At 34.1% G+C, this 26930-nt stretch overlaps 1 protein-coding gene and 1 long non-coding RNA gene across 4 annotated transcripts in view; both read left to right on the forward strand.

The window, feature by feature from the left end:
* The first annotated feature begins 660 nt into the window (after nt 1–660).
* Nucleotides 661–3607, forward strand: LOC129005736 (uncharacterized). Its single transcript, XR_008491862.1, has 4 exons — nt 661–789; nt 1782–1820; nt 2807–2863; nt 3552–3607. It is a non-coding gene; the product is annotated as an uncharacterized LOC129005736 (long non-coding RNA).
* Nucleotides 3608–5286: 1679 nt separating this feature from the next.
* The window catches only part of LOC129005764 (uncharacterized), an 84434-nt gene continuing 62790 nt past the window's right edge, over nt 5287–26930 (forward strand). For 2 of the 3 annotated variants that reach the window (XM_054434765.1, XM_054434766.1), the window contains exons 1-7: nt 5287–5547; nt 7432–7470; nt 12580–12648; nt 17700–17788; nt 18764–19007; nt 23446–23589; nt 25087–25155. In XM_054434765.1, the coding sequence (XP_054290740.1) occupies nt 5293–5547; nt 7432–7470; nt 12580–12648; nt 17700–17788; nt 18764–19007; nt 23446–23589; nt 25087–25155 (909 nt within the window). In that variant the 5' untranslated portion in view covers nt 5287–5292. The remainder of the gene's footprint in view (nt 5548–7431; nt 7471–12579; nt 12649–17699; nt 17789–18763; nt 19008–23445; nt 23590–25086; nt 25156–26930) is intronic. The other variant, XM_054434767.1, reaches the window with a different exon arrangement.

Consider the following 26930-nt stretch of genomic DNA (forward strand, 5'->3'; position numbering starts at 1 on the left):
GACTCCGGCAAATGTTTATTGATAAGAAAAAAATACTACTTCGTAGGTATTGTTTTATTATTTGCAGTCAGATGCTGGGCAACAATTTTAAATGTTCATTTCGATATCTTCATTTGAATTTCATCCTAATCTTTAGTCAACTTTATTTTTTTGAGAAAGAAAATACTTTGCAAACTTTTTTACTTTTTAAACTATCATGTTTTACATTAGGATCATGGTGGAAGGAAAAAACATAGGTGTGCTATTCCCACATATTCTGACGTCACTCGGATTGCAAACAAAAGATCACCTGATTGTAACTGTCAAATTAGTATATTATGTATTTGTTTTGATTTGGTTGTTATTGTTTTTATTATTATAAAAACAATAACAACCAAATAAAAACAAATACATACTAATTTGACAGTTACAATCAGATGATCTTTTGTTTGCAATCCGAGTGACGTCAGAATATGTGGGAATAGCACACCTATGTTTTTTCCTTCCACCATGCATTAGGATAGTATCTACCTATTGGTAGTACGGAATCTAAAGTCAATACTTAAACTAAGTTGTTATGATCCATGGTTTCCCCCTTTTCAATTGTTTTGTAATTTGTCTCATTAGGCCTACCATATGATTTCTCAATAAATAAATATAAAAACACAACATTTCAATAACATCAAAACACAAATAACAGTCAAGGTACAAATTCGAAGTATAATTGTTCCACAAGATCTTAAATTATCAAGAAAGAGTTCAAAATTTAAGTTATTATAGCCATCTTGGAGTTTTATCTTCAACTGATAGGTACGTATTTTTTTAAGTTGACCCTATCCATGCATATATACTTTTTTACTCAATACAATAGTAGTTGAACGATAGTATGTTGCTATGATGACAGTAGTCTTCCAACATAAAAAAAAACTATTCAAATGCAAGCTAATCCATTTAACCCTAATCAAAATAACAACTATCAAAGTTACATACTCAACTGTGTTATAGTTATCATAGCAGTGAATGGTCTAGAAATGTCAAGCCCGCGTTATGATTACACAGGGTGCCTCGTAAGCCTAATGCATCTGCATCTTTGTAAGCTCAGTTCTTAAACTGTTTAAGTAGGCTGTGTTTAAAGGTCATTCTGTCTTTTAAATATTGATTATAACTAACAGTAGGCTAGTGGTAAAACTGGCCCAGTTTTTCAAAAAGAGGAAAATGTCAGGATGAAGAGAATTAAATGTGTTCTGAATTGGGATTTCAAGAGTTCGTGACTACTGTTTGCTTGTTCAATAGATACTTCCGTATAAGGAAATTTGCTGAAAACTAGGATGCAATCAGAATAAGACAGGCACTAAAGGCTTGCAACCATCCGCGTGCCACAAATGATAATCCTCCAAAACAACTCCTATTCTTTTATTAAAAATGGCATAGCCTCTTTATAACAAGAAAATAAGTATTTTTATCAATTTTCCCCGAGATGAAAGAGGACAAAAGTGTAGAGTCATGGTTATACTGTACCTACAACAAAATCAATAAGTTGAAATAATTTGGTGAAATGCATTGAATACTGATGTGTAACCAATGGGTAGCCGTTAGATGTATACGTAGCCACAAAGTAAATATTAAACTTCATAAAGGTTCTTCAAGAAGAACTGTTTATATTGGAATTAATACTAATTTGAAAAAAATAATTCATAAAGGTTGGTTGAAAAAATTAACATGTTTATGTGAAAGAAACTCAATTTTGTAATAGTTTTGTTCGTATCAAAACTTAAATAGGCCTATTTGATTTTTTTTTGCAGTGTGATTCAAAATTCAGATAATATTCACTTGACAAAATGGTAAGTTAACTTAAGTATCAAAATACTTACATGTAGATGAATAATACGGAGTGTTTCTTTTAACCCAACCCAAATCACAAGATTACTACAAGACACTTTTAACGACAAGACAAGTACATAATAAAAAGTGCTTGAAATATATTTATAGTCTATAATATACCATACCAATATTATTATGTAATATACCAATGTATTATAATGGTATCCCTGGTTTTCTTATTTCATTGCCGATCAGCTAGTATGCATTGTGGTATAGTTAGTTATCTATGAGGTTTGGTGATTTTAGGAATTATTGGGAATAAACCCCAATATGGTGTTTTCGCAAGGCCGGAAGAGTAGGTATTGTGAATTCCTTAACAGCGAAAAAGATTGATTTAGTGTCAAGAAAGGTTTGAAATTAAGTTTCCAGTTGTGCTCCTTGTTCAACTATTATTAAGTCAATTAACCAACTCTTTATTGGCTTGTAAAATAGTTACGAAAACTGTATCTAGAAAAACAAAATAATAAAAATAAAACGTTCACCTGAAACACGTACCAAACTCTAATTTTGAGCTTTTGAAAAGGCAACCAGGGATGCCAACATTAAATAAGCTTGTCTTGTCATGAAGCAGGGCCTCACACTGCTTCTAAATAGGGGTCCGTTTGAAAAAATCATCCCTAAATAATATAGTATCTAGTTATAAAAAAGATAACATTTTAATTATGTTACAAATTGATTGAAGACATTAATGAAAAAAATGCCATTCCTCATAAGGCCCGGGACATTTTGAAAGGGCTACATTTTGGGGAAGGCCACTATAAAGCTTTGGCTGAAATAAGAGAATTGCCGTCAAACGAGTTCTTAAAGAGAAAGTTAGCTTTTTAACTTTGTGTTTTCCGATTGAAATTCTCTCTGTAATATAGTGTATAGCCTAATATTGTATTCCATGTGTATTCCATATTTTGTGTAAAACACCTGTTTTAGTATGATTAATACTGAATTGTAGCAGGACAGATCTAGCGAGTGGGTAACTCCAGTAGAGGACACTTCAAACGTTGCCAAAGTAAGTGGACTCTTCACTATGTTCAATTTCAAATCATCCTCTTTTTTATTTTATTTACCGAGTCACATAGTAGTCCCCTAGCATCTCAAAATAGTAATACTTAAAATCAAAATCCATAAAATCTTCTAACCGTCGTAATGTTTTAAGATTCAGTAATCAGTAAGTATATTCAGACCAAAATTAGGTTTATGCTAGTGATTAGTTTTTTGAAATATTTTTTTAAGGAATCTATTTTCAGTGAAACTAGACTTAAAATATTATTTTTTCTCCTGTGCTCAAGGTTATCCATTTCTTGGATCTAAAATATGATGGGATCTCCTTAAAAACCTATTATACAAATGATTAAAGTACACACTTGGTGACACTTTAGAACTTGTTGCTCATGCTATATTACTTTCGAAATATGTACCTTAATAAAACCAGTAATACGGAAAAAAACTCAAAATTGTCTATTCGAATTCTTTATTTTAATATTAGCTGTTACAATTAGCCTAACTGTTGTAAAATAGATAGTTTGTGTGAAAAGTTACAGTTGTGCATTATTGCAAACCTGAGTACTCAGCCAATTACCAAACGATTTTGGACAAGATAAAAATCATAACAAAAACTATATATTTCATCTATAAAAATTTAGTTAAGCTGGTTTTGAATTAATAAAATCTAACCTTTTCATCTATTGTGTTCACAGCAAACAATGGCCATGGTCATTCAATCACAAAAGGTAAGGACACGTTATCAAACTACTGTACTTAACATAAGAAATGCAGTATGTATTGAATTTTACATTATTTAAATACCCCCGCCGCAGCAAACCTGCAGACTAAGCGAATTTCAACTTGTCTGATTTCATTTTTACTAAAATATTTCCATAAATAAGACATATTTATTCTCAATTTAAATAACATTAGATTTTACCAGTGCTTAGGTTTGCTGCTACGGGGAAGGTAAAAAGTGTTTTTTGACCATATGTCAATACTATAGAATGAAATAAATAAATTTGCCAAATTTTATCAACATACATCCATAAACAAGTAAACTACAACAGTTTTCATTTTCTCCATAAGAATAACATGGGAATTTTAAATTACCCTTTTTTTTAATTTTCTCCGTGACCGTTAGGCATAAAACAGCGCTTCAATATACTAAATTATTTCTTTTTTTAAGCTCTACAAAATGGTTGAGAAAGAAATTGCAAAAATTTTTATTTTTAGGGTTAAAAATGGGAAAAACCCATTTTTACCCCATAAAACCCCCCATAAACCCCTGTTCCCATCGTCCGATTATGCTGGTTCGCGAACTCGTTCGAATAAACGTAAGTTTACACGTTTGTACCAAATTTCATCAAAATCGGATCATATTTGCTCAAGTTATCGCGCTAACGGACACATATATAAATATATATATATATATATATATATAAATATATATATATATATATATATATAAATATATATATATATAAATATATATATATATAAATATATATATATATAAATATATATATATGTATATATATATATATATGAATTTGAACGGATGGTGTTTTTGGCCTCTGGGGACCTCAAAACGAAAAAGTAAATCGGTCCCGGGTCTAGGTCTTACCATGAGACCTACGGTAATAGCTTATTCCCTATATGGGAAATTCGCTAAAATGAATTGCTGTAGGCCTAAATATGAAATATATCAAAATGTGGTAAATATACTAGGCTATTTTATATAATCAAACTGTTGTTTTTTGCAAAAATAGGTTAAAAGAAAAATCTAAAAACTATTTGGTACACTGCAGATATCCAATCTAAAGTGAAAGCACTCTTGGGTAATTCTGAGCAATTACTTGGTCAACCCCTAACTTTTTTCATATTTTACTACGGTCAGAAGGATGTTTTCAGAAAACAAGAAACATATAATTCAAGCCCCGCAAGGTTAGGTTAAAACCTAACCTAACCTAACCTAACATAACGGTACTGTCACAACTGGCCTTCCACGGCAACCTGTACGATGGCCTTGCGGAGCTTAAATTGTATGTTTCTTGTTTTCTGAGAACATCCTCATGACAGAAGTAAAATATCAGAATTACCCACTTTTGACTCCAAGCTGTTCAGAACAGTCCTCAGGGGGGGGGGGGGGGTTGGTGGTAAAAGTTGGAAAAATGATACTTTTTTTGGTGTTTATTGAATATCTCAGAAACTACTCATGTTAGCACAAAACATGTTATACACACACAAATTCTAAACCAGAATAGTCTTCTCCATTATCTTATTAAAGTGAGCAAGAAATATTGTGTTCAGTATAGTAATGAGCATGTGCAATCTTATATACTTGAGATACATTGCTGCGGATGCACTGCTATGTTATATAAATATAGACATTTCAGATATAAAGATTCTACTGTAAATTTAACTATACTTTTTCAGTCCCGAGGTTGCCAAATGCCACTTAAGTCTGGTGTCTTATTGAAGAGAAGAATTGTAAGAGTTACTCTTCCTGGCGATGGAATGGGACCTTCCATTGAAGATGGGCATGGTCCATTCCTGGGCCTAAAAAAGGGCAATTTGCCTAATCCAGAACAAATTCAAGGAATAATCAGAGGTCTAAAACAAAAGATGCGGCTCATCCAGGAGGAAATACATGGTGGACCAGTTGGTCAACTTAGGCCTTTTGATTCAAATATCAACATGTTGAAGGCAAGTTTTAGGATTTATCAATATTGCTTAGCATGGTTATTAATCTGCTCTAATAAAATGTTGGTAAAATTTTTTGGAGTAAGTTTGTGGGTTCACCTAGTAGTTTTTAGTTTTGGTACGTTTACAAAAATTAATTATAATTGAGCAACATAATCTAAATTTTCTGTTACTAAAGTCCCAATAAAAAAAAAGATATTGAATTTGTTTAACTATATTATGATCAATGGTTTTCATATTCATTTTGAATTTGAGAAAAGTTTTTTATTTTTTATAAACATTAATTACAAACCAATTTGATATAGAAGAAAACTGGACAGTTTTATTTGTAACTATATGTCTTAAACACTCATTAATTCATAATAACTAGACATTAAAATATCTTAATCCATCAAATGTCGTAGTCGAAAGCCATTAAAATACCGTTATTGAGTGGAAGCCTCGGTTGTAGGCTATTGGAGCCGAATGTTTAAAAATATAAGTTTCTCAGTCCTAAACAACACTGATTCACAGCCTTTTCTCCGGTTGTCAAAACTTAAGTACAATTTGTTACACGCAGAATCTCCGGTTCCCGAACTGGATGATGCCTATCATTAACAGTTACACATTATTGTAGGCTTACTTGCGTTATAAATCAATTCCGTTATAAAAAGTCACAAAGTTATTAATTTAACTTGATATTTTGTTTATGGATTCGCTGACGAAACGTAATCGGAGATCGTTGCAGTGTTTTGTAAACAACAAAACAGCTGATCGTTATTTTATAGATGACGAAGTCTCTGAACAGATGATTAGTAAGTAAGAAGTAAACATTAAGAGAAAAGTTGAAAATTCACAAAATTGGGTTTTTGAACGTCTGTTATTTTATTTCCGAAGTAGTGAGTCCAAATTTGAATATCTAAAGACATTCTCGCCAATTCTGTGAATCTATATATTAATTTTAAACTGTTTTTCTTTGTCACAGCTATTTTGAGAGAATGGCTAGGCGTAGAAACTCGATAGAGGCGTCTAAAGAAAGGTCTTGGTCTGTAGATAAGCCATCAAAAGAGAAACATGGTGAATTCTATTGGGGCTCTGCCCCCGTGGCCTTTAAATTCCCATCTCATGTTATTCTTATGGAGGAAAATGTGGTTTTTGTCACAGCCATTTTGAGAGAACGGCTGGGCGTAGAAACTCGGTAGGGGTCTCTAAAGAAAGGTCTTGGTCTGTAAATGAGCCATCAAAAGAGGAAAGAGGTAAATTCCCTTGGGGCTCTGCCCCAGAAGCCTTTAAAGTTGCCTCTTCAGATTTGTTTACATTATGACCATATGCATAATTCTACACTACTTTTTAATGCAACAGCTGTTAATATTTAAATTGTGATTTATTGAATTTGTCTAAACTATTAAAATCATGATCGGTACATTACTATAATTTTCTCTGAGTAGGCTTGTAAATTAGAATTGTGGCGTTACAGACACAATGACAGACAGACAAACAGACTGACAGACATTGTTCCTGCTTTTGGGGGATATAATGACGAAACTTCATGATTCTACGCAATGTACAGGCAAACTGTAATTTATTAGACATAACTTTTCTGTTAATAACGAAACCTGTACGCTTACAAATTAGGTACACAATTATTGAGAATACATGTACAAAACTAGAAATATTCTAAAGACAGCCAATCTGTTTTCAGAACTCTAAATCCAAAGAGTGTGCCTCACATTATTCCTATTTTGTATTAAAAATATTACTCTGAAGTTAAAATTTGATTCTAAGTTTCTTCCCTTTCGTGAACTCGGATTAGGATTTCGAAAAAATATCAATTAACACATAATTCTTTTACAAAAATGTCCGGTTTTCGTAGAACAATAATTAACAAACGATTTTGTTTGTTTAAAGGCATTGGCACCAGGGCAAACTAAGATGTCTCAAAATCAAGTAAGTATCAAGTAATCAAGTAGGATGTCTCTTGTAAGTTTACAAAAAGTCTACGTAGCTAATAGATTTTTTAGAATTTATTATCTAAAACGCAACTAATAAATTGCTCCAACTTCTATGAATAGGAACTAGATTCTCTCCAAATTTATATTTTTGACAATTTTGCAAGCCAACATCCAAAACAATAGTTATTTGTGCAACTAGTGAGAAAAGTGAGCAATTGACTCACTCGAGAGAAATCCTTACTCACGAGCCGTAGGTGAGTGAGGAATGGTTTCTCGAGTGTGGCAATTGTACTTTGAACTCGAGTTGCACATTATACTTTTCCTACAGTTACCATAAAACAAATAAATTTGTGAAGAAACATAACCTATTTTTACACAGAAGTGAACTTTTAATATAACATTTAATGTGAAGTGACAAATACAACAGTACAACAGCTGACCAGCTGATTTACAGCCAGTGCTGCCAACGTATTTCGCGCGCATACGACGTTGCCTGCATGTTACGCGCTCACTATTTCGTGCCTTCACGTTGCAAATCTGGAGTGAGACAAAGTAATTAGAGTGAGACAATGTTAACAACGAAATGTTGTTTATTCTCGTAATGGACAATGTTAACATTGTCTCACTGATGAGCGAATTTGCCACTTTGCTTTCTCAAATCAGTGAGAGAACATGTACATTGTTAGGTAACTGTAGGAAAAAAGGAATAAAACAGTATCACTTGTTTCAGTTTGAAGCATATTCTTATAATAATTTATTCTATTTTAGTTAAAAACCATTGTTTTAAAGAAGGATTCTGTAACACCGCTTCTCTGCATTCTGTTTCAAGTCAAACCTAGCAGATTCATAAATACTAATTTGCTCTGCCCGTGCTTTACAACGGGATGAGAATGCGGAGGATAATAACGCGGTTCTTTAAATCTACTGTAAAAACTGTTGAAATACACCCTCATTGATTATGATTATAGGAAGCAAATCTCAGTTGTAAAGGTTGTACTATACTGTTTTTTTTTTTACCCAACCCGCCATGATAACTTCCATATCCCAATCATCGTCATGTAAACAACTTCTTTATTTCCCGAAATAAGTAAAGTTTCAAAAACTCACTCGGTGAAGTAATGAAACCCATTTAAATAACATTGAGTGTTCAACTTAAAAAAAAATACCTCTATGGAGCCAACAACGTTTAACGCTAGGGCCATGTCATACGAGCGCTATTGCAGTCGCGCAGATGCCATCGAGATAGCGCCGGAAAAAGTACATGTCATACGTAGCGTCTTCCGGGCGCATTTGACATCGCGGCAATTATGTTATTACTAAGATGGACACCATCTAGTTAGGTTGTATCAGCTTTTTGCACATTTTAGATACATATGAAGAGTATTATCGGAAGAATCCAAAACAATGGGGAACCCATCCTGTGCTTTATTCTCGTTTGTCGACAGGACAGTTTCATCTGAAGTTCCAGGAACACAGGAAGTATGAAGATAAATGTAATCACTCGACTTTACATCGTACAGAGATGGCAGTTTTTCAACTAAATAAATACATTTTCCCGTATCAAACATCGTATCAAATATCGTAATGATCACTCCAAAGGTGTTCCAGTTGTTCTGCCAGTGCTCACGCGGCAAATGCGTCCCGCTGGCGCTAGCGCTCCGTATGACAGGGTCCGTGCGTCACGTGCGCCGCGTCGCTAGCGCGACCGTCGTCCGCGTTGGCTGAGCTCAGCGTCCGGCTAAGGCTGTGGTTTCCTAGACGCGTAATAGATGCACACTTGTCTTATGGAGTTTCGTGTAAGCGGTTTCCAAGGCTGCGTATCTAATGCGCGCGCATCTAATACTCGCGCACCAATAGCTGCGTATTTGACCGACTGCTTCCAGAGCAGTCGAATCTGAGTTACGCTGCGTTTTAGACGTCTTGTGCAATGGATTCTTAAGTAAATGTTGTCAAGAAGGCAAAATTCTCCAACAACAACGAAAAATTGATTGAACTTGTCTCTTTTAATGGCATATTATGGAAGTACGTTGATCATACAAATAAAATTTTTATAGTATTACATTTCATATAATTTGTTATGTAGTGTTCGTTTCCCCATAATGTGTAATTTTAATATTTAATTCCCTTATAAAATGTTCCCGACAATTAATTTTTCCTCACATATTTTCTTATTGTTGTACTTTGTAAATAAATCTAATGTTGACAACTATTTTTTACATATTCTTTGAAATTTTAAATACTCTTTAGCCTATATTAATTACTAGCAGAGTGCCCGTCCTTCTTTCGGGGTTGGCGTAAAAGTGATTATTGCAGTTGTACTCGTAAAAGGTATTTTCGTCGATTCGGTAAATCCCGAATAGATAAATATAATAACAGTAAAAGCAAAGTTAGAGAGGGCAAATTAAGATGTATTGTTTAAATTTTAAATTGACATGTTTGCTTTAATTCTACGGTAAAACATTCGTGAGGGCCACGCACAGTTCTTAAATCATGTACTTTTCACTGCTTACGCTTCTTCGAAGGGTTTAATACCAAAGTATCCATTGCATTATCTAAATCATCATATAACATCATAGTAGCCACTAGTAATCTCTCCCGTGATCTTATGTTACGCACCAACCGTGTGTATTGTACGCAGTTTAGGAAACCACTCACGGCAGCTGCGTTTTGGGACCTGGACAAAAGCCGCAGCGCATCTAAACCGCTGCGCATCTATTACGCGTCTAGGAAACCACAGCCTAAACGCGGACTCGCCGACGGCAATAGCGCTCGTATGACAAGGCCCCTAGAAATCAGCTGTGCGCTTGCATTTTATTGTTATGCTTTAAAGCATTTCCATGACCTAAATTTTGTTTGTAAAAGAACGTTACTCTTAGAAGATGAGTGAAATTGACAATAAAAAATACGTAACCCCCTGTATATTGTCGGGTCAAGTAAAATCTTGTTCGTCGCACGTTACGCAAGAGCGTGTTTACATTATTAGGTGAATTATGCAACTCGCTTCCGCTCGTTGCACAACGTCCAACCTCGTGATGTAAAAACGCTCTTACTACACTTGTAAGGTAAATAGCTATTACCCAACCCAATGAATGCGAATGTTAAACTTCCCTATCCCAAGCGTGATGAAAACAACTTCTTTACTTCACGAGTGAAGTAAAGTTTCAAAAGCTCACTAGTGAAGTAATAAGACCCATTTAAATAACATTAAGTGCTCAACTTTCAACGTTAGAAATTAGCTGTGCGATTGAATTTTATTGTTATGCATTAAAATATTTTCCTAGCCTAGCTATCTTAATATATAAAAGAAAGTTGTGTTAGTTACAGCGTTTATAACTAGAAAACTACTGAACCAATTGGCATGAAAATTTACAGGAATATTCCTTAGGTACTAGAATAACATAATAGCCTGTTTCCGTTTCAAAAACCCTTAAGGGAAGCGTCCTATGGCCCTTTGCAGTTTACATGTTAATCTTATGGAAGAAGGTTTTATTTTGTTTATTATGCAATGTTTGTCATTTCTTTATTACATTAAATTAAGGAAACAGCTGTTGTGATGATAACCTAATTTTTAAAAACAAATCTTTGCATAACAAATGAGAGCTATCAAATAGGTTTCTATTCCATTTTTTTACGAATTGTTGTCAAATGTAAATGAAGGCAAGTGAGCGCAGCGAACGAGCTCCAACCTAAAGGTGAGTGAGCGTAGCGAACGAACTTCAACCAGGACGTGATTGAGCCATGCGAACGAGCTCATCTTGAAAATGAACGAGCATTTGACATAAAACCACATTAGGACAGGACGACGTCTGTCGGGCCAGCTAGTTGTTTGTAAAAAACTTAACTGTTAGAAGATGAGTGAAATGAATATTAAAAAAGTTTTACGTAACCCCCTATATATTGTCGGGTCAGGTAAAATCTGTACGTTACACAAGAGCGTGTTTACATCACTAAGTAAATTATGCAGCTCACGTCCGCTCGTTGCACAACATTCACCTGCGTGATGTAAAACCGCTCTTACTACACTTATAAGGTAAATAGCTATTAAGTTTTAGAACTATCCCTCCCGACAGAAAACCACCACTTGAGCGAACTCCATTATCGCAACGTGACCATGCAGAGCCATCGTCACGGTGGTGTAGTGGGTAGCGCATCAAGCTTACGTTTTGAAGGTAGCCGGTTCGAAACCCATCGGAGGCACTGATTTTTTTATTAGATATTTTCATTAGCAGCAAGTTTCGTTAGGTTATGATAGATGGTTTAGTTATATAATAAAAATATCATATACAGTAATTGAATTTGAGGCATTTTTAATTTTATTTAATGAACAGAACTATATTTTCCATTAGTAAACCTTCATTCGATTTGTTCATTATCAGCAAGTTTGGTTAGGTTATGACAGTTTATTTTATATAAAAAAAATATAAAATTAAATTTGAGTCATTTAAATTTTATTTTATAAACAGAACTATTTTTTTGATTAGTAAATCTTAGATTTTTTCGTTATCAGCATGTTTTGTTAGGTTATGACAGGTAAATTAAATTAACTTTAAATTTAACCTTTAAACGTTACCTAGATACACGCTTGCCTTAATATATAGATATACACTGAATGTTAGTAAACAAGGTTATGAACATACTACAAAGAATATTGGATATGAATATTGTAAACAATTTAGAAAAGGTATCAACACACTTTTTGTTTAACTTAATTTTAAATTTTGTTAGGATAATTTATTTATTGTTCTATATTTATTGTTCTCTTTATAATATACATAACAAATTGTCTACGTTGAGCCATGCCTACGTTCCGCCAACTAGTGTCATACCTTTTTTTAAACTGTTCAAGCTTTATATAGTACGTGTTTTGGAAATGTTGATGTTTTGACACTCCCCGACATTTCTAAAAGACGTAGGCTTGAACGATTTATATATAAATGCGAATAGGCTTGGTACAAACCTTGAAAGACTTGAATCAAAAAAATTTGTTATAACACTCGGCGGTGCAACGTAATCATGGCTTAACGTTCTGGCTAACAAAAAGACTTGAGTTTTTGTCCATTCTAAAACAATTAATTTTAGGTTTTTTTATTTATCTGAATTTTAGGCAAAACCAGTGGTTGGAGTGCAGACAGACGTTGGTCATCCTATGATGGAGATCGACCGCGCGTATGAGGTAATATACTGGTATATGCCTTAATATCATTTCCCACGGACATATTGCCATAATCACGGCAATATTCTAACCACCTTCCACGGTCATGTAGATATCATCATCGTCCTTCTTGTTCACGGCAAATGTATGATAAGCTCCCGCGGTCTCGCCGAAATTCTGATTATCCTGGCGATATTTCCCCTTCCCCCGGTCGTTTTGACATCAATATCGTCTCCTGTGATCACTTCAAACTTCCGATCATCTCTGCCGTAATGGAATAACCATCATCGTCTTCCGTGACCACCGCAAATTTGATTGTCTTCCGTGGTTGTGTAGACATCGTCGTCGTTTCCCACGATCACAGCAACATCTTGATTAGGTAAATGGCAAATGGCTGGCAAGCCATTTCAAAAGTACTAGAAACATTAGCAATAAAACCAAATTTAGAACGTGTAGAAAAAGAACAATTACTTCCTATACTGCAGTCAGAATTTAGAATAGTTCCTGAAATGCGCTGGCAAATATGTTTGCAGACTTGTTTGGGACGTAGAATCAAGGCAGGTATAGCTCTGTATTAATGCTTGACTATTCTCAGGTGGTTGACTTCATAAGCTACAGTTTACTACTTGCTAATGAAGGACATCTTAAATTCATGGATAATATAATTGCTTGGGTGCAGACGTATTTGAAAAAGTATAAAATAAGACTAGAGCGGAAACTGATGTCTCATGTACCCTTGACAAAGTCAGGGGGTGCCGCAGGGGAGCTTTCTAGGTCCCGTTTTATTCACCTTGTACGCTGCAGACCTTTCCAGTAGCGTACACAACTGCAATGTGCACGCCTATGCTGATGACTGTTAGTTGCATTTATCCTATGATGACAATTCAATTGATCAGGCTGTTGCGAAGGTGAACTTGGAATTGGTAAACGTTAGTGGTTATACTTAAATACTTTCTTATGCGAGTAAAGTCCATAGTCCAAGGGTCTACAGGAGGTATCGCTGCCACCACTACTCTAATTAAGGGAGAGTAGGCCCTAATGACACAACGGAGATAAAATGAGATGATAAAATAATTACTTGGGATGATGAAAATAAAATAAGAGTTTTGATGCTGAAAACTTGAATTTAAAATTTATTTGAATATTATAGAACAATGTGCGTGTATATATATAGACTTTGAGAAATGATAAGAACAGTATGATAGGTGAAGCGCGATTAATACCCATCGAGGTAGACTTCTGGAGTGATCGCGCCCGTGTTGAAGCGAACCGTTTTTCGGTCCGGCCGCGAGTAGCTGTTAGCAGCCCGTGGTAGGCAAGAACGCCAGCGCTAAGATGGGCGGGATAGGGAAAATCGCGACGCGCGCCTACTTTTATTTTGTTTCCAGACTACATGATTTTTTTAGGACAAATGAACGATTGAATTGTATTCTCTAATAGATTGTGGTTCTTTCGGAATTAATTTCATTCTTACTTTCACATCAGGTATATTTTTAAAACACGATTAACTTCAACTTTTAGTGTAATTTTCTTGTCAGTGACATGTTTTATTTTATTTTATTAAACACAAATTGGAATATTTCCCTAACACATTTGTATAATATTTTTAAACATTTTTTGGCTTTTGAAATAAATTTGGATAGAGGGTCATAACAGTCCAATTAGGTACTGTAATAATTAGAGATTGGTCTCATGTTTATAAATTAAAATGAAATAAAAGGCAATAAGAACACTTTCAACGAATCAAAATAATTTATTATTATTAAAGATACATTATCTATTTGAACTCAAATAAGATAAAACACATTATATACAAACATTAACACCTTAATAACATTTATGTCTAGATTTTTAGATCTTAAATCCTAAACATTTCTAAACAAAATCAGTTTGGTTAATTTTTGTCTTAACCCAAGATTAGGCAAGTTGGAAGCACTTGTAGCTTCCCTGGCTTTGTGATGGCCAATTACCTTTAAAAATAAACTACCAATTGCTTTAATTAGCATTACTCGATGGTTTACTTCGTCTAAACCATTTGCTGGGTGGTTTTAAAAATCAAATCTTTGAAATGACTACTAGTCTGAATGAGTACTTTTTGGGTGTTCAAGTTACGATCCGACTGAATGTCAACCAACTTGTAAATAAATTTAGTATAAATTTAGGGAAAAGTAGTATACATTTTGAAAAAGCTACATTAATTGCAAGTAGATTATTACTTGAGCTGGTCTCAAAACAACAATAATAAAAATAAACGAAATAAAAATTTTCCGTTTGGATTGCACAATTTTCGAGGGACAGCCGGGCGTTGTAATGGTCAAAATTTGCTATTAACGCTTATTATTTCCAATCTACTATAATTTAAATTAAGTAAATAGGAATTTGTTTCAAAAACACTTGAAATATTATTCAAGACATTAAACCTATAATTTTTAACAATATATCCGAAAACTTTGTATTTATTTACCTGTGGAATCCGATGGTCGTCCCCTTTGCTTGCCTATTTGCACAATTAATAGCTGCACAGGATGATACCATCTTGGAACATTGGGACGATGGCATTGGATTTGGAAACGATGGCAGAGATGATAAGACGCCCAACTCAAGTGTGCGCTGCTCGTAAACAAACAAAAAACATCTCGATCCTATCAATGCCTGGCAGTGCTACCACTGCATTCACGAAAAATCCCAGATTTCGGGTTGTCATTCATGAAATTTACCCGTTAAAATCTCCAAATATTCTTCTTGTTTTTAAAGTATGGCAAATAATCAATTTGATTTGAATGAAAATTGGTCGTTTGTATAGCTGAAAACAAATTTATAAATTTAATCTTAAACTTGATTGTTAATTTTACTCCTAAAGTACATGTGGAAAGGAAAGTATGTATTTTCGATAAGATCCTATACAAATACTTATTAATAAACGTTCTAGATTGTTTTCTGAAAATGCATATCGACAAAGCTACACAACCGGGACCGGGTACTCCGGGAGTGGCCGCGCGGTGGCGGCGCGGTACCGTCCCACGCTCGTTTCCAAACGATTTAATAATGACGCAATCATTTTATCACAAATTGGTTGATTTGAAAGTTAAGATCAACTCATTGGCTACAACTTTCCCGCTAGAAGTTTGTTTGTAACCCAAAAATAAAAATTTTCCTCCCTTAGTGACTTTTCCATGTCAGTCTCTGGAAAGTCTTCTATATTTTCAATTATTAAAATTCGAAATAATTATTACAATAAAAGATATTTATACTGTCAGAATCCGATGTTTATGTAGATTAAGAATATATAAGTTTTATTTGACTGGAGCTTTTCCGTTGAGCTACAACCGCGAGTAAACTGCAGCGCGCACGATACTGAAATACGCCCGAATTCGTTCTTGCCTACCACCGCTTTCCAGCACGGACCGTTTTTGCCCCATTTAGCGATCACTCCAGAAGTCTACCTCGATGTTAATACCTAGATGATAATGTCCGCGTGCCTCTTCCCTATTCCAATACGGGATCAAGTCACTTCAATGCGTATCTTTGTTTTTACACTTGTATTGAAATCACGTGATTCATCGTTAGATAAGCCTAAAGGCCGTAAAGAACTAAGGAACCTGTTACAACATAAATACATAAGCAAAAAAAAATACAACTAAGAATAAGAAGAATAAGAATAATGTTTATTTTCCCAAATAGTTACAAATAGATACAACAAAACAAAATGACATTTTTTAGGCATTATTACAAAATGACATGATTCAAAACCAGGAATTACTCTTGTAGCTTCAATACTCATACATTCTAATCCACTTAAAGCTAGTACATTTAGATATTCGTCTGTTGTTAACTTATTCTCAAGTAAGTTAATGTTCAAATCACCAATAAAAATAACATTTTTATTACCTCTCAAATTTCTTTCAATAGTCAGTTAGTTACCAAGTTCGGCAATAAACATATCTTATGAACACAAATGCAGTCTGTAGAAGGAAAATATATAAAAATCCTGATCATTGACATTAATATTAATTTTAATTGCATCAGCAGTATTGGATTGGATAATATGAAAGTTTAAAATCTTAATATTCTGTTTGACATAAATAATGACACCTCCTGCTCGATAACCGTCATTACAGTTAGCATACAATTTATAGTTTGGTATATCATACAAACAAGTTTCATTTGACATAATCCAAACTTCGCTCAAAACAATTATATCTGGATACAGGCTGGTAGCTTCAAGTTCAGCTAAAAGTAAATTAAAGTTCTTCCTAACACACCTATATTTTGATGGACAATTTTAACTAAATATTAGGTACACTTAATTTAGGGACGGTTACACGCCACATATGCACTCTCACACTTCTTAGGTCATGCAGGGAATAATTGCTTTTAATTTATATTTGGACCTTTTTTATCGAATGATTTGGTTTTTACAATACACTTTTATTTGTCAATATTATACAGCAGATATTCACTATGTTTTTATAAGTCAGAATATTCAATAATCAAAACAGAATTATACACAAATCAGGTCAAACGTTGAAATACCTTTTTTATAGTAACCAAAACGAAATTCATTTTTGCAATGTAATTTATTTAGGCTCCATGGCAAGAAATAGTTTATTAATCAATATGAAACAGCTGTTTCATGAAGATTTTTCTGTAGCTTCATTTAAATGGCTTTAACTAACAACTGTAGGATTATTATTATTGTTATAATTTAATTAATGCCTCCTCTGCACAAATATAAACAAAAGAAAAATGTTGAATATTTGAGATTTTCAGTATTTTTCACCGAAACAAATACTACACACATAATGCTATATATGGTATCAAATAGAAACTCTCCTGGTTATTTTAGTGGCGGAACCACGCTGATCGGCAAAAGAATCACAGAGAAATTGGTGAACATACATAAAAAATTGCCACAAAAAATCAAATTGAGAACCTCCTCCTTTTGTTGGTAGTGGGGAAGTCGGTTGAAAATAAATATTAGGGAAATAAAATAATAACACTTTTATGGATTTCATGCTATCAACAATCTCGTTGTCAATGTTATACTGTATTAATAAAGTAATTGTTTTTAGAGAATATTTATGGTATACAAGCTGACGTCTCAACTTTATGAACAGTCTTCTATTGTAGTTGAAGGGTCATTGAATGACAATGCTAAATGGTAAGATCAACTTTTCTTTCTTTTCAAAATATTTATACTTAAATCCCATTGTAAAATAATCATTACTTAATTACTTGATCACTTTGCCCACAGGTGAAATATTATAATGGATGGATTGATTGTCTGAGTAGCTGAGTAGTTACAGTACTTGACTTCAAATCTGAATGTTCCTTGTTTATCCTTAGCAAAGTCAATTCTGGACCCAGGTGACAATTTGTCACTTGGCTGCTAATTATTGATGCAAACTACAAGTAGGCTAGGAAAGGAGGATCGTTACAAGATCACGGTTTACATTTTCCCTTTAGAAAAACCATAAAAATTCTAAAATGGCGTAAACAAATTTAAATTATCTTTAGTAACTTTGATAAGTCTTTGAAATAATTATAACTGGTTTTCAACACACAAGTCATTCATCCTATTATGATTGTGAGTTTCTATCTCGCGAAGTGTAAAAGAACTAAAGTGAAAAAGTGTTACTCACATTCCAGTGTTGGCTAATTATAATTTTTAATGTCTATGAAATATAGCATGGATTAACAAAGTCATTGTTTGTAGACAAACCTGTATAAAAAAATTAAATTCAAACAAAATATTATATAAATCCTGTTCGTGTGGAACAAGTTTCAGATTTTTCTTTTTTGAAATTCTACATTCTAAAATTAACAGGTTTTTTTGTAAATTGTATGACAAACTAAATCAATAGTCTATCTGAATGGATTTTTCTTGCGAGCTTCGGAAAAAATGGGTACCTAATTTAAGTTATTTTAAAGCCTAATTTTTCCAATCTTTTTCCATGTAAAATATATAGGCATGTTATAGCAGTTTATACTTTTTATTTATGTTCGTGGTTTAATGTTGTTGTATTGCAAGACAGTAAAAGATTTTAAAGTCTTATTCAAGAGAATCCTAATTTATATTTTACTAAGTTGGTCTGAATAAATAGGCATCAGACAAACTAACCTCCAATTATTTCAGGTTTGAGGTGAACTTCTTGGTTGGAAAGATAAAAGACGATGACTATTATGACTATGACGATTATCCTGACATTGGATTCCATTTTAATCCAATGATGGGTTACCATGGAAACACCTGGACATACCGTAATTACCACATGAATGGAAAGTGGGGCTGGTCTCAGGGTTCAAGTAAAGAAAAGTTTCCGTTCCATCCAGGACAGCCGTTCTACCTCGAATTCTACATCACCAAAGCCGAGTTTAAGGTTAGTTTTGGATAAGTAAAAAGTATCAAGCATTCCTAAAAATAAATAAATGTGAAAATTTCACTGTTTATTCATAATATGTATTGCTTTTACTGCTCTAAATGTAAAAATGTCAATTCTAAAATATGTACAGTATTTAGCAAAGTTGGTTTGTTTGTTAGCAAAGTACAGGCTTTTTGTTTGTTTGCCTACTCAACTAATAATTGCATCCACATTCCAAAAAGACCATAAAATACAGTTTTCTACTTTTCAAGTTTGCCACAATTTTGGAAAATGGCCGCCATTTTTGAAATAATAGAAATATTATTTTTAACGAATTTTATGGTCTTTTTGGAATGTGGATGCAATTTTAAGAGTTATTTGACTTATTTACTCTTCGCATTTTCGCTATAAACCTACTTGTTTAGGAGCTACATGATGTAAATGTATACCGGAAGTCATTTTTCCATAGGCTGTAACTCCTAAACGAGTGGGTTTATCGAAAAAATGTCAAGAATAAAAATGTTTTTAAATTGCATGTTCTACCCGAAAACATGATAAAATATAGGGTGTTCCATAAGAAATTTCAAAGTTGACCGCCATGTTGGAAAATGGCGGTCATTTACAAAAATTGTATTTTATTATTTTTGAACCTCTTCAAAAACAAGGGAATGTTCCCCATTTAAAGTTTGCTGTAAAAGCATTAGTTACTGAGATCCCAATGGTGGCACACTAAAAAAAAAAAAAAACACCCTGTATAACACATACTAACGATAGCCCTATTATATCACCTAAAAATGATTAAAAATCCAATATATGTTTATCTAACTAATGAATGTACTCGGAAAAGATACAATCTCACAATGTTTGAATGAGATTGCGTACAAAGGCAATGCACCTAGATGCTGAGTCTGCTTGATAGCATCTGTACAATACTTTGTTAATGTTATTATCTGTAATTTTTGTCACGTTGTTGTTTTCTTGTTATTATTTTTGTTGCAATGCTGCTTTGTTTCATGGTCATTATTTAACTTATCTTGTAATTTTTTGTTATCTTTTCATTCTGCTGATGTGCTTAAAACACATATTTTGTAAATGGTGTATCCCGTTGATATGAATAAATGAAAATAAATAAAAATAAATGTAAATGCCGTAAACGGTTCTTACACTCTGTACTACTTGCCTTTACCACTTTCATCGCCACTACCTACGTCGTGGACCTGTTTCCCTCCCTTCACTCAGCATTTTAGTATTGCGGCATGTACATTCATCTAACTGCCACAAACTGTTCCCACACTCAGAACTTCTCGCCTTTACCACTTCCTTCCCTACTTCGTACGACGTGGACCTGTTTTCCACCCTTCCCATGGATAGTCTTTTGGTTTTGCAGATGCGTAATCTAACTGCAACCAACGGTTCCTACACTCCGCACTGCTCGCCTTGACTACTTCCTTCACCACTTTCTACGTCGTGGACCTGTTTCCCACCCATTCCATAGCATTTTAGCATTGCAATTGTTTCATTGCAGATAAATGAAATTTAGCGGGGAAAATTTGTCGTCCCCGAAAAATAATCTTTAGTGCCCCAGTTACTCGAAGATGTCTTCGCATCGTCCATTGGATTGTGCTACTGTGCGGCGTCATAGCCTGTTGTGTAGCCTCTTGTTGCTCCACTGGTTTACATAATTTGAATTGTAATGGATTAAATAAGAACGATATATTCTATAAATAAACTTACGATCGAGAGGAAATCCTATCAGTATTCATTGTATAAATTTGTGTTAATAAGTAGATCAAGTTCGTTGTTTGATAATTTCAATTTTCTTAATAAATGTTACTTAAAAGTTTGGTGTAAATTGACATATGAATTAATTGTATTTGTGTATTGAACAGCTTTCTATTTTAAGTTTAATTGTTTATATCTGTAATTAATCATTCTTTCTGTTTATACCCTATTAAATGTCATGAAGCATCTAGACTGCGCGCTTAGACTAGATATATTCGCAAGATAAATAGTCATAAAATTATTTTGAATTTGATAATACATTAGTTTGAATATAAATTGGGGAACGTTTTGATCTGAATATAATTTCATATAAAAGTGGTGATTTTAAGTTTTGTACTCGGAAAAGATACAATCGCACAATGTTTGAATGAGATTGCGTACAAAGGCAATGCACCTAGATGCTGAGTCTGCTTGATAGCATCTTTCTGCTGGAGTCAACAATAAAGTCGATAAAGATGATAAAAAATACGCCACGTTAGAGTTCTGTAAACTAAACCAACGTTTAGCAACCCGTCCTTTTAGTAGACACAATTAGTCAGTTGCTTACAGAACCAGTAATAGCCTCCAACGTAAGCTGTCTGCTCCTCGACACAGGAATACACCATTATTGGAAAAGCCAGGTGTTTACAAACTTAAGTGTGGAGAATGTGACTCGTTTTATATTGGACAGACTGGTAGGTGCTTTAAAACCAGATATAAAGAGCACATAAGCTCCAGAAACCCAACCCTACTTCAAATTATGCCGAACATATTCATCAGTATTACCATGATTATTCCGACATAAACAGTTTAGAAATACTACAAATAGTCCAGTGCAAATAGCATTTGAGCAAGGAAATTCCAAAAAAAAAAGTTGAAACCGGTTGGAAAACATTTATTTAGGTCTCCTGAAATCACAGAAGAAAGTCCCAAAAAATCCCATGGGTACTTTTCCGCCATTTTGAAAAATAAGTCGGCCATGTTGGATTTATGCAAGCGTTCACGGAAATGGGTGTTACTAGTAAACTAACTGACTAAATTTCTTGTAAACTCCAGGCTAGATATTAAATATTAAAATACCCCGCCGCAGCAAACCTGCAGACTAAGCGAATTTCCATTTGCCTGAATTTATTTTTATTTAATTTTTTTTAAATAACATTAGGTTTAACGAGTACCTAAGTTTGCTGTTACAGGTAGCCTAATAAAATGTGTTTTCAGTAAAATATTAGTAGATTAATATAAAATAGATAAATTTTCCATGTTTAATTAATATATTACCATAAACAAGCACTACTACAACATTTTACAATATTCTCCTTAAGAATAACTTAGGGAATTATAAATTTGCAGTTTTTTTAATTTTCTCCATAACCATTAACCGTACAAAAACATTTTGGGGTACTGAATTGTTTGTTTTTTGTACGCAATTTAAATGTTCTAGAGAGAAATTAGGAAATTTTGTGTTTCGACAGTCAAAAATTTTAATAACAAATTTCTGTCCCATAAAACCTCCTTGTTAAAATTTGCAGTTTTTTTAATTTTCTCCATAACCATTAACCGTACAAAAACTCTTTGATATACTAAATTATTTGTTTTTTAATCTCTTTAAAAAGGTCTAGAGAGAAATTGGGAAATTTTGAGTTTTTAGGGTATAAAATGAGGATGATTTGGTAATACAAAAATTTCAAAAAGAGTTCCCTGCTAACCCCACCAACAAATCAAGATTTGTTGCACTATTTCCTGTACACCTCACAAACGTGGGATGCCAGGTTTCACAAGCTACATCTAACGCAGACACTCTCATTGTTTCAACAGCTCTGCATATTTCCTCAACAAAGACTTTGATACTAGTGGGACAAAAAAAAGAGACTTCGTATATTGTTGATTACTCTCACTTGATGCATCATATTCATGCTCATTCCTGCCAAAGGAAACAAACCTTACCTCATTTTTAATATTAGGAAACTGCAAGAAGGTTTAGGTGAGTTACAATATTTTCTTTTCCTGCTACACGCATTCACGCAGGTTGCGATACAACCTATGCCATATTCAGCAAAGGAAAAAAACCGCATAAAAGAAGCTCCAAAACGATGCAGGACTTCGGGAATCCGTCAGTATAGCCAAAATATATGGTGTTAACTGACCTTAACATTGCAAGGCACCGCATGCACATAAGAACGATAGCAAAGCAGAGACTTAGTGCACACTTAGAGACTTAGTGTGTCTTAAGTAGACAACGAAATTGTTGGTCACAAAACGTAAACAAATTAAAAGAAGAAGAAGGTGGCTTCTAATGTTATTCTTATGGGACAAATTTAAAAATGTATTTTATGGGTTTTATAATTACTACTAAGCGGAATCGTCTAAAATTTCAATGGTGTCTTTACAAAGGTGTCATAATTATTTGTGCAAAATTTGAACGCTATAAATGCAAAGGTTGAGTTATTGGGTGCGAACACAGGCACACACACACAAGCGGACAACTAATCTCTGACTCCACTATACACGATGCATAGATTTGTCCACTTCGTTCACTCATCTATAATGCTATAGCCTTGTTTATAGGCTGAGTAGTTGAGTGGTTAACAGTCAATCCTGAGAAAAGGCATATCATTTAAACTTTCGAAACTGGACCCAGATGTTCTTGGATTGTTGGGTCAATAAAACTAATCTTCTCCTGATGTGTTTCTGTCAGGTGGCTGTGGATGGTCAGCACTACATCTCCTACAAACACATAGAACCTTTTAGAGATATTAACAGGATCCAGTTTCTTGGACATATAACTCTGACCAGCGTTAACTTCCAAAACACCTCCAATTACCCTTCCCCTCTGCCACAGGTGGGCGAATTTACTGTTTGTAGATAATTTATCACATTTAAGTGCAAGAGCCGGCAACGGAAAATTGCCGCTATCATAACAAACATAAGTTACATGTTGAAGAATCCTGAGGAGTCAATGTAACTCTTTAAAATAAAAAATCTACAATAACCGTATTTAAATAAAAAAATACCTTGTTTGAGATATATTTTCCTATCGCTTCATTGTGTTTCACAAAAACTATTCAAGGTAGCCTATCTTTATGAAGTTTTGTATACTGTTTTATTAAGGCATGATATATTTTTGAAACAACAATCAATAAAAAATCTGGTTTGATTTCAAGATGGCAGATATTTTAAATTTAAAACTTAAATAGCTGCTTTTATTAAAAGGTGCAAGATTTGTTTTGGTTCCTAAATAAAAAACATTTTTTTATGTACGATATAATTAAATTACTTGAAAATGGCTGCTTTTATGAAAAGGTAAAAAACAGTTTTATTTGGCATTTGTAATTTCCTGTAAAACGACTACAAGATCAATAAGATCGAATAATAAAAACCTGAGAAATCCAAGTTTTTGGGTGCAAAAAGTATAAATTTATCGTTCTGTTTGAAATATGTAAAACACTGAATTGAGCCATGACAACGTTCCATTGACGAGTGTCACGACTTAATTTTTTATTGAAGTTGTTAAAGTTTTTTTATATTAGCCTACGTGTTTTGGAAATATTGATCTTCTGACGCCCCCTGTGGATAGCTGTCTGCTTTGCTCGGCAAATTCTTCTTACTCCTGCCTGTCAACGAGACGATTTATAGGCTCTGTGGCTGGCAATGAGTAAACTTCGTTGTGATTGTCAACCCTGACGAACTAATGTGCTACAAATGTCATATTAGTTTTGTTGTGTATTTCAGCATTTCAACAATGTATACATTTTAGGAGCCAATTATTATATGAGTATATTTTTTACGAATCGATATTTATGTAAGTAGGGGCAATATGAGGGCAAGTAGTGGCGAACTTACCCCACTTTAGGCACGTTTTTCCCATAAGAATAACATGGTGAGCTTTTTTTGACCACTTTTTTAAAAATCCAGCTCTCGGCCTATACAAGCCTATATAAAAAACTATTTAACACCCATGTTATTCTTATGGGAAACAACGCCCTAAGTGACGTTGCTTTGCTATATTTCCACTACTAGCATTGATTAAGATTAACCAGGGCTGACAATCACAACGATGTTTACTCATTACCAGCCATGGAATCCCTAAATCTCCTCCTTGACAGGCAGGAGCAAGAATAATTTGCCTGTTCCCTGGGGGCGTTAGAACATCGAACTGTTCAAAAAACGTACTGTAAAAAAACTTGGACGGCTTGAAACAAAAATGTGTTATGGCACTTGTCGGTGGAACGAAGTCACGGCTAACCATTCAGGATAAGAAAAAAAGTGTATTTTTGTATTTTCTAAAACAGTTAATCTTAACTTAGTTTTTATTTGTTCAAATATATCTGAGTTTTAGACCAAACCTGTGGGAGAAGGGCAGACTGACGTTGGAAATCCTATGTTGGAGATCGACCGCGTATGGAAGGTAATATACTGATCATCTCCTACAGTCATGGAGCCATCTTCATCTTCTTCTACAATCCCTGCAAAATCGTGAATATTCTCCACAGTCACGAAAACATAAACACTGTCTTCCGCGGTCGCGGCAAAATTGCAAATAAAAACATCCTCATCATGTCCCGTGATGGTGACCGATTCCTCCTACGTACGTGTAGACCTTATCGTTTCCCGCGTTCATGGACACGTTATCATCTTCTTCCACGAACATCGCACTATTCTAATCACCTTCCACGGTTGTGTAGAAATCATCATTGTTAACCGTGGTCATGACAAAATCCTAAATTATCCCCGCAAACACCGAAATATTATCATCGTCTTTTGTGTTGTGGCAAAATCATTTTGTGGTCTTGTCGTTTTTTTCCGCGATCTCGCAAAATTGTGATCGTCTCCCCCGGTTGTGTGGACATCACTATCATTCTTATAGGTAAGGTCTCCCTCGGTTTCGACCTAATCCTGAATATCCCTGCAAACACGGAAAAATCATCATCGTCCTCCGCGATCACGGCATAATTTTGGTTATCTCCCACGGTAATTTAGACATCATCATCATGTGTGATGCCTTGTTAACTGCAAAATTATGATCAGCTCCCGCAGTCACTACAAAATCCTGAATATCCTTGCAATAATGGAAAAATACGTCATCGACCTCCTCGATGGCATACTATGATAAAATGTGCGAGATCAGCAGGTCCCAACCGGTACAATAGTCGTGTTGAGCATTTGCCTTTGGCCTGAGTACGATGTTTAATGGATTTTAAACAACGTGTTTGCCATAAGAATTTAAAATTAACGTATGCTAGAAGTGGATAAATCTTTGTCGTCTTTTCTACTGGGTTAATAATAGTGGAGTTTGTTTAATAGATTTGGAATGCCTATAACATTAACTTATTGTTATAAAGTAACAAGGCGTTTTATATTAATTCAGTCTGGTAATGTTTATTTACCAATTTTGTGTTAGTGTTAACCTTGAGAGATAATCCTAGACTAACTGGGGGAATTGTATTTCATGTTTTATGATATGTGTGGATGTTTTATGTTCTTGATGAGATTGTTTTGGTGCGGATTTGGACAGCTAGTAGCCTATGGTGAGGAAACATTACGTGTGATGTGCACGAGGGACTGGTGAGTCGGCGTAGACTCAGCGTGTGAATGAATCGTTGTGGTAGATCTTGGTGAACAATTAATCCAAGGACTGTCTACTCAGGGTTGGCAAATAGCAAATAATGTAAACGGGGGGCCACCACATGACTCACCGCGGTGGACTTGACAATCCCACGTGTCCGCGTGACCAACCGAGGTATTTTTTCTTAAGTTGTATACATTTAATATTATTATGAAAAGCATTGTTTTCAACCAAAGTCCTTTACATTTACTATCTCAAAACATTACCCGAAGTTGTGGAAGTAGTGGTTGGTGCGTTTCAGGCGTTTATTAGTCGTCTTCATTTTCTACAAATATCAGATAGTCTTTGAGAATGCATTCTGAAATTCTCCTTAATAAAATACTCTTATGCGAATTGGGTATTTTCTTGTAAAACGAAAACGCAAAAAATACTTTATCCTATTTTGGCAATAATACTTTATAACTTGGGGTATCCAAGTGGTTGCCTACAAAACAATCAATACAACAAGTGTGTAGCCAGCAAGAAGGTATCATAAAAAATTTAAAAAAAGAATAAGAATGCATGTTTATAATAGCCTATTTAGATACAAATGATGATTTGAGAATACCTAGTAATTT

The sequence above is a fragment of the Macrosteles quadrilineatus genome, unplaced genomic scaffold (genome assembly GCF_028750875.1).
Source record: "Macrosteles quadrilineatus isolate MER2022 unplaced genomic scaffold, UCM_ALF_1.0 Scaffold_32__1_contigs__length_1466915, whole genome shotgun sequence".
Classification (NCBI taxonomy): Eukaryota; Metazoa; Arthropoda; class Insecta; order Hemiptera; family Cicadellidae; genus Macrosteles; species Macrosteles quadrilineatus.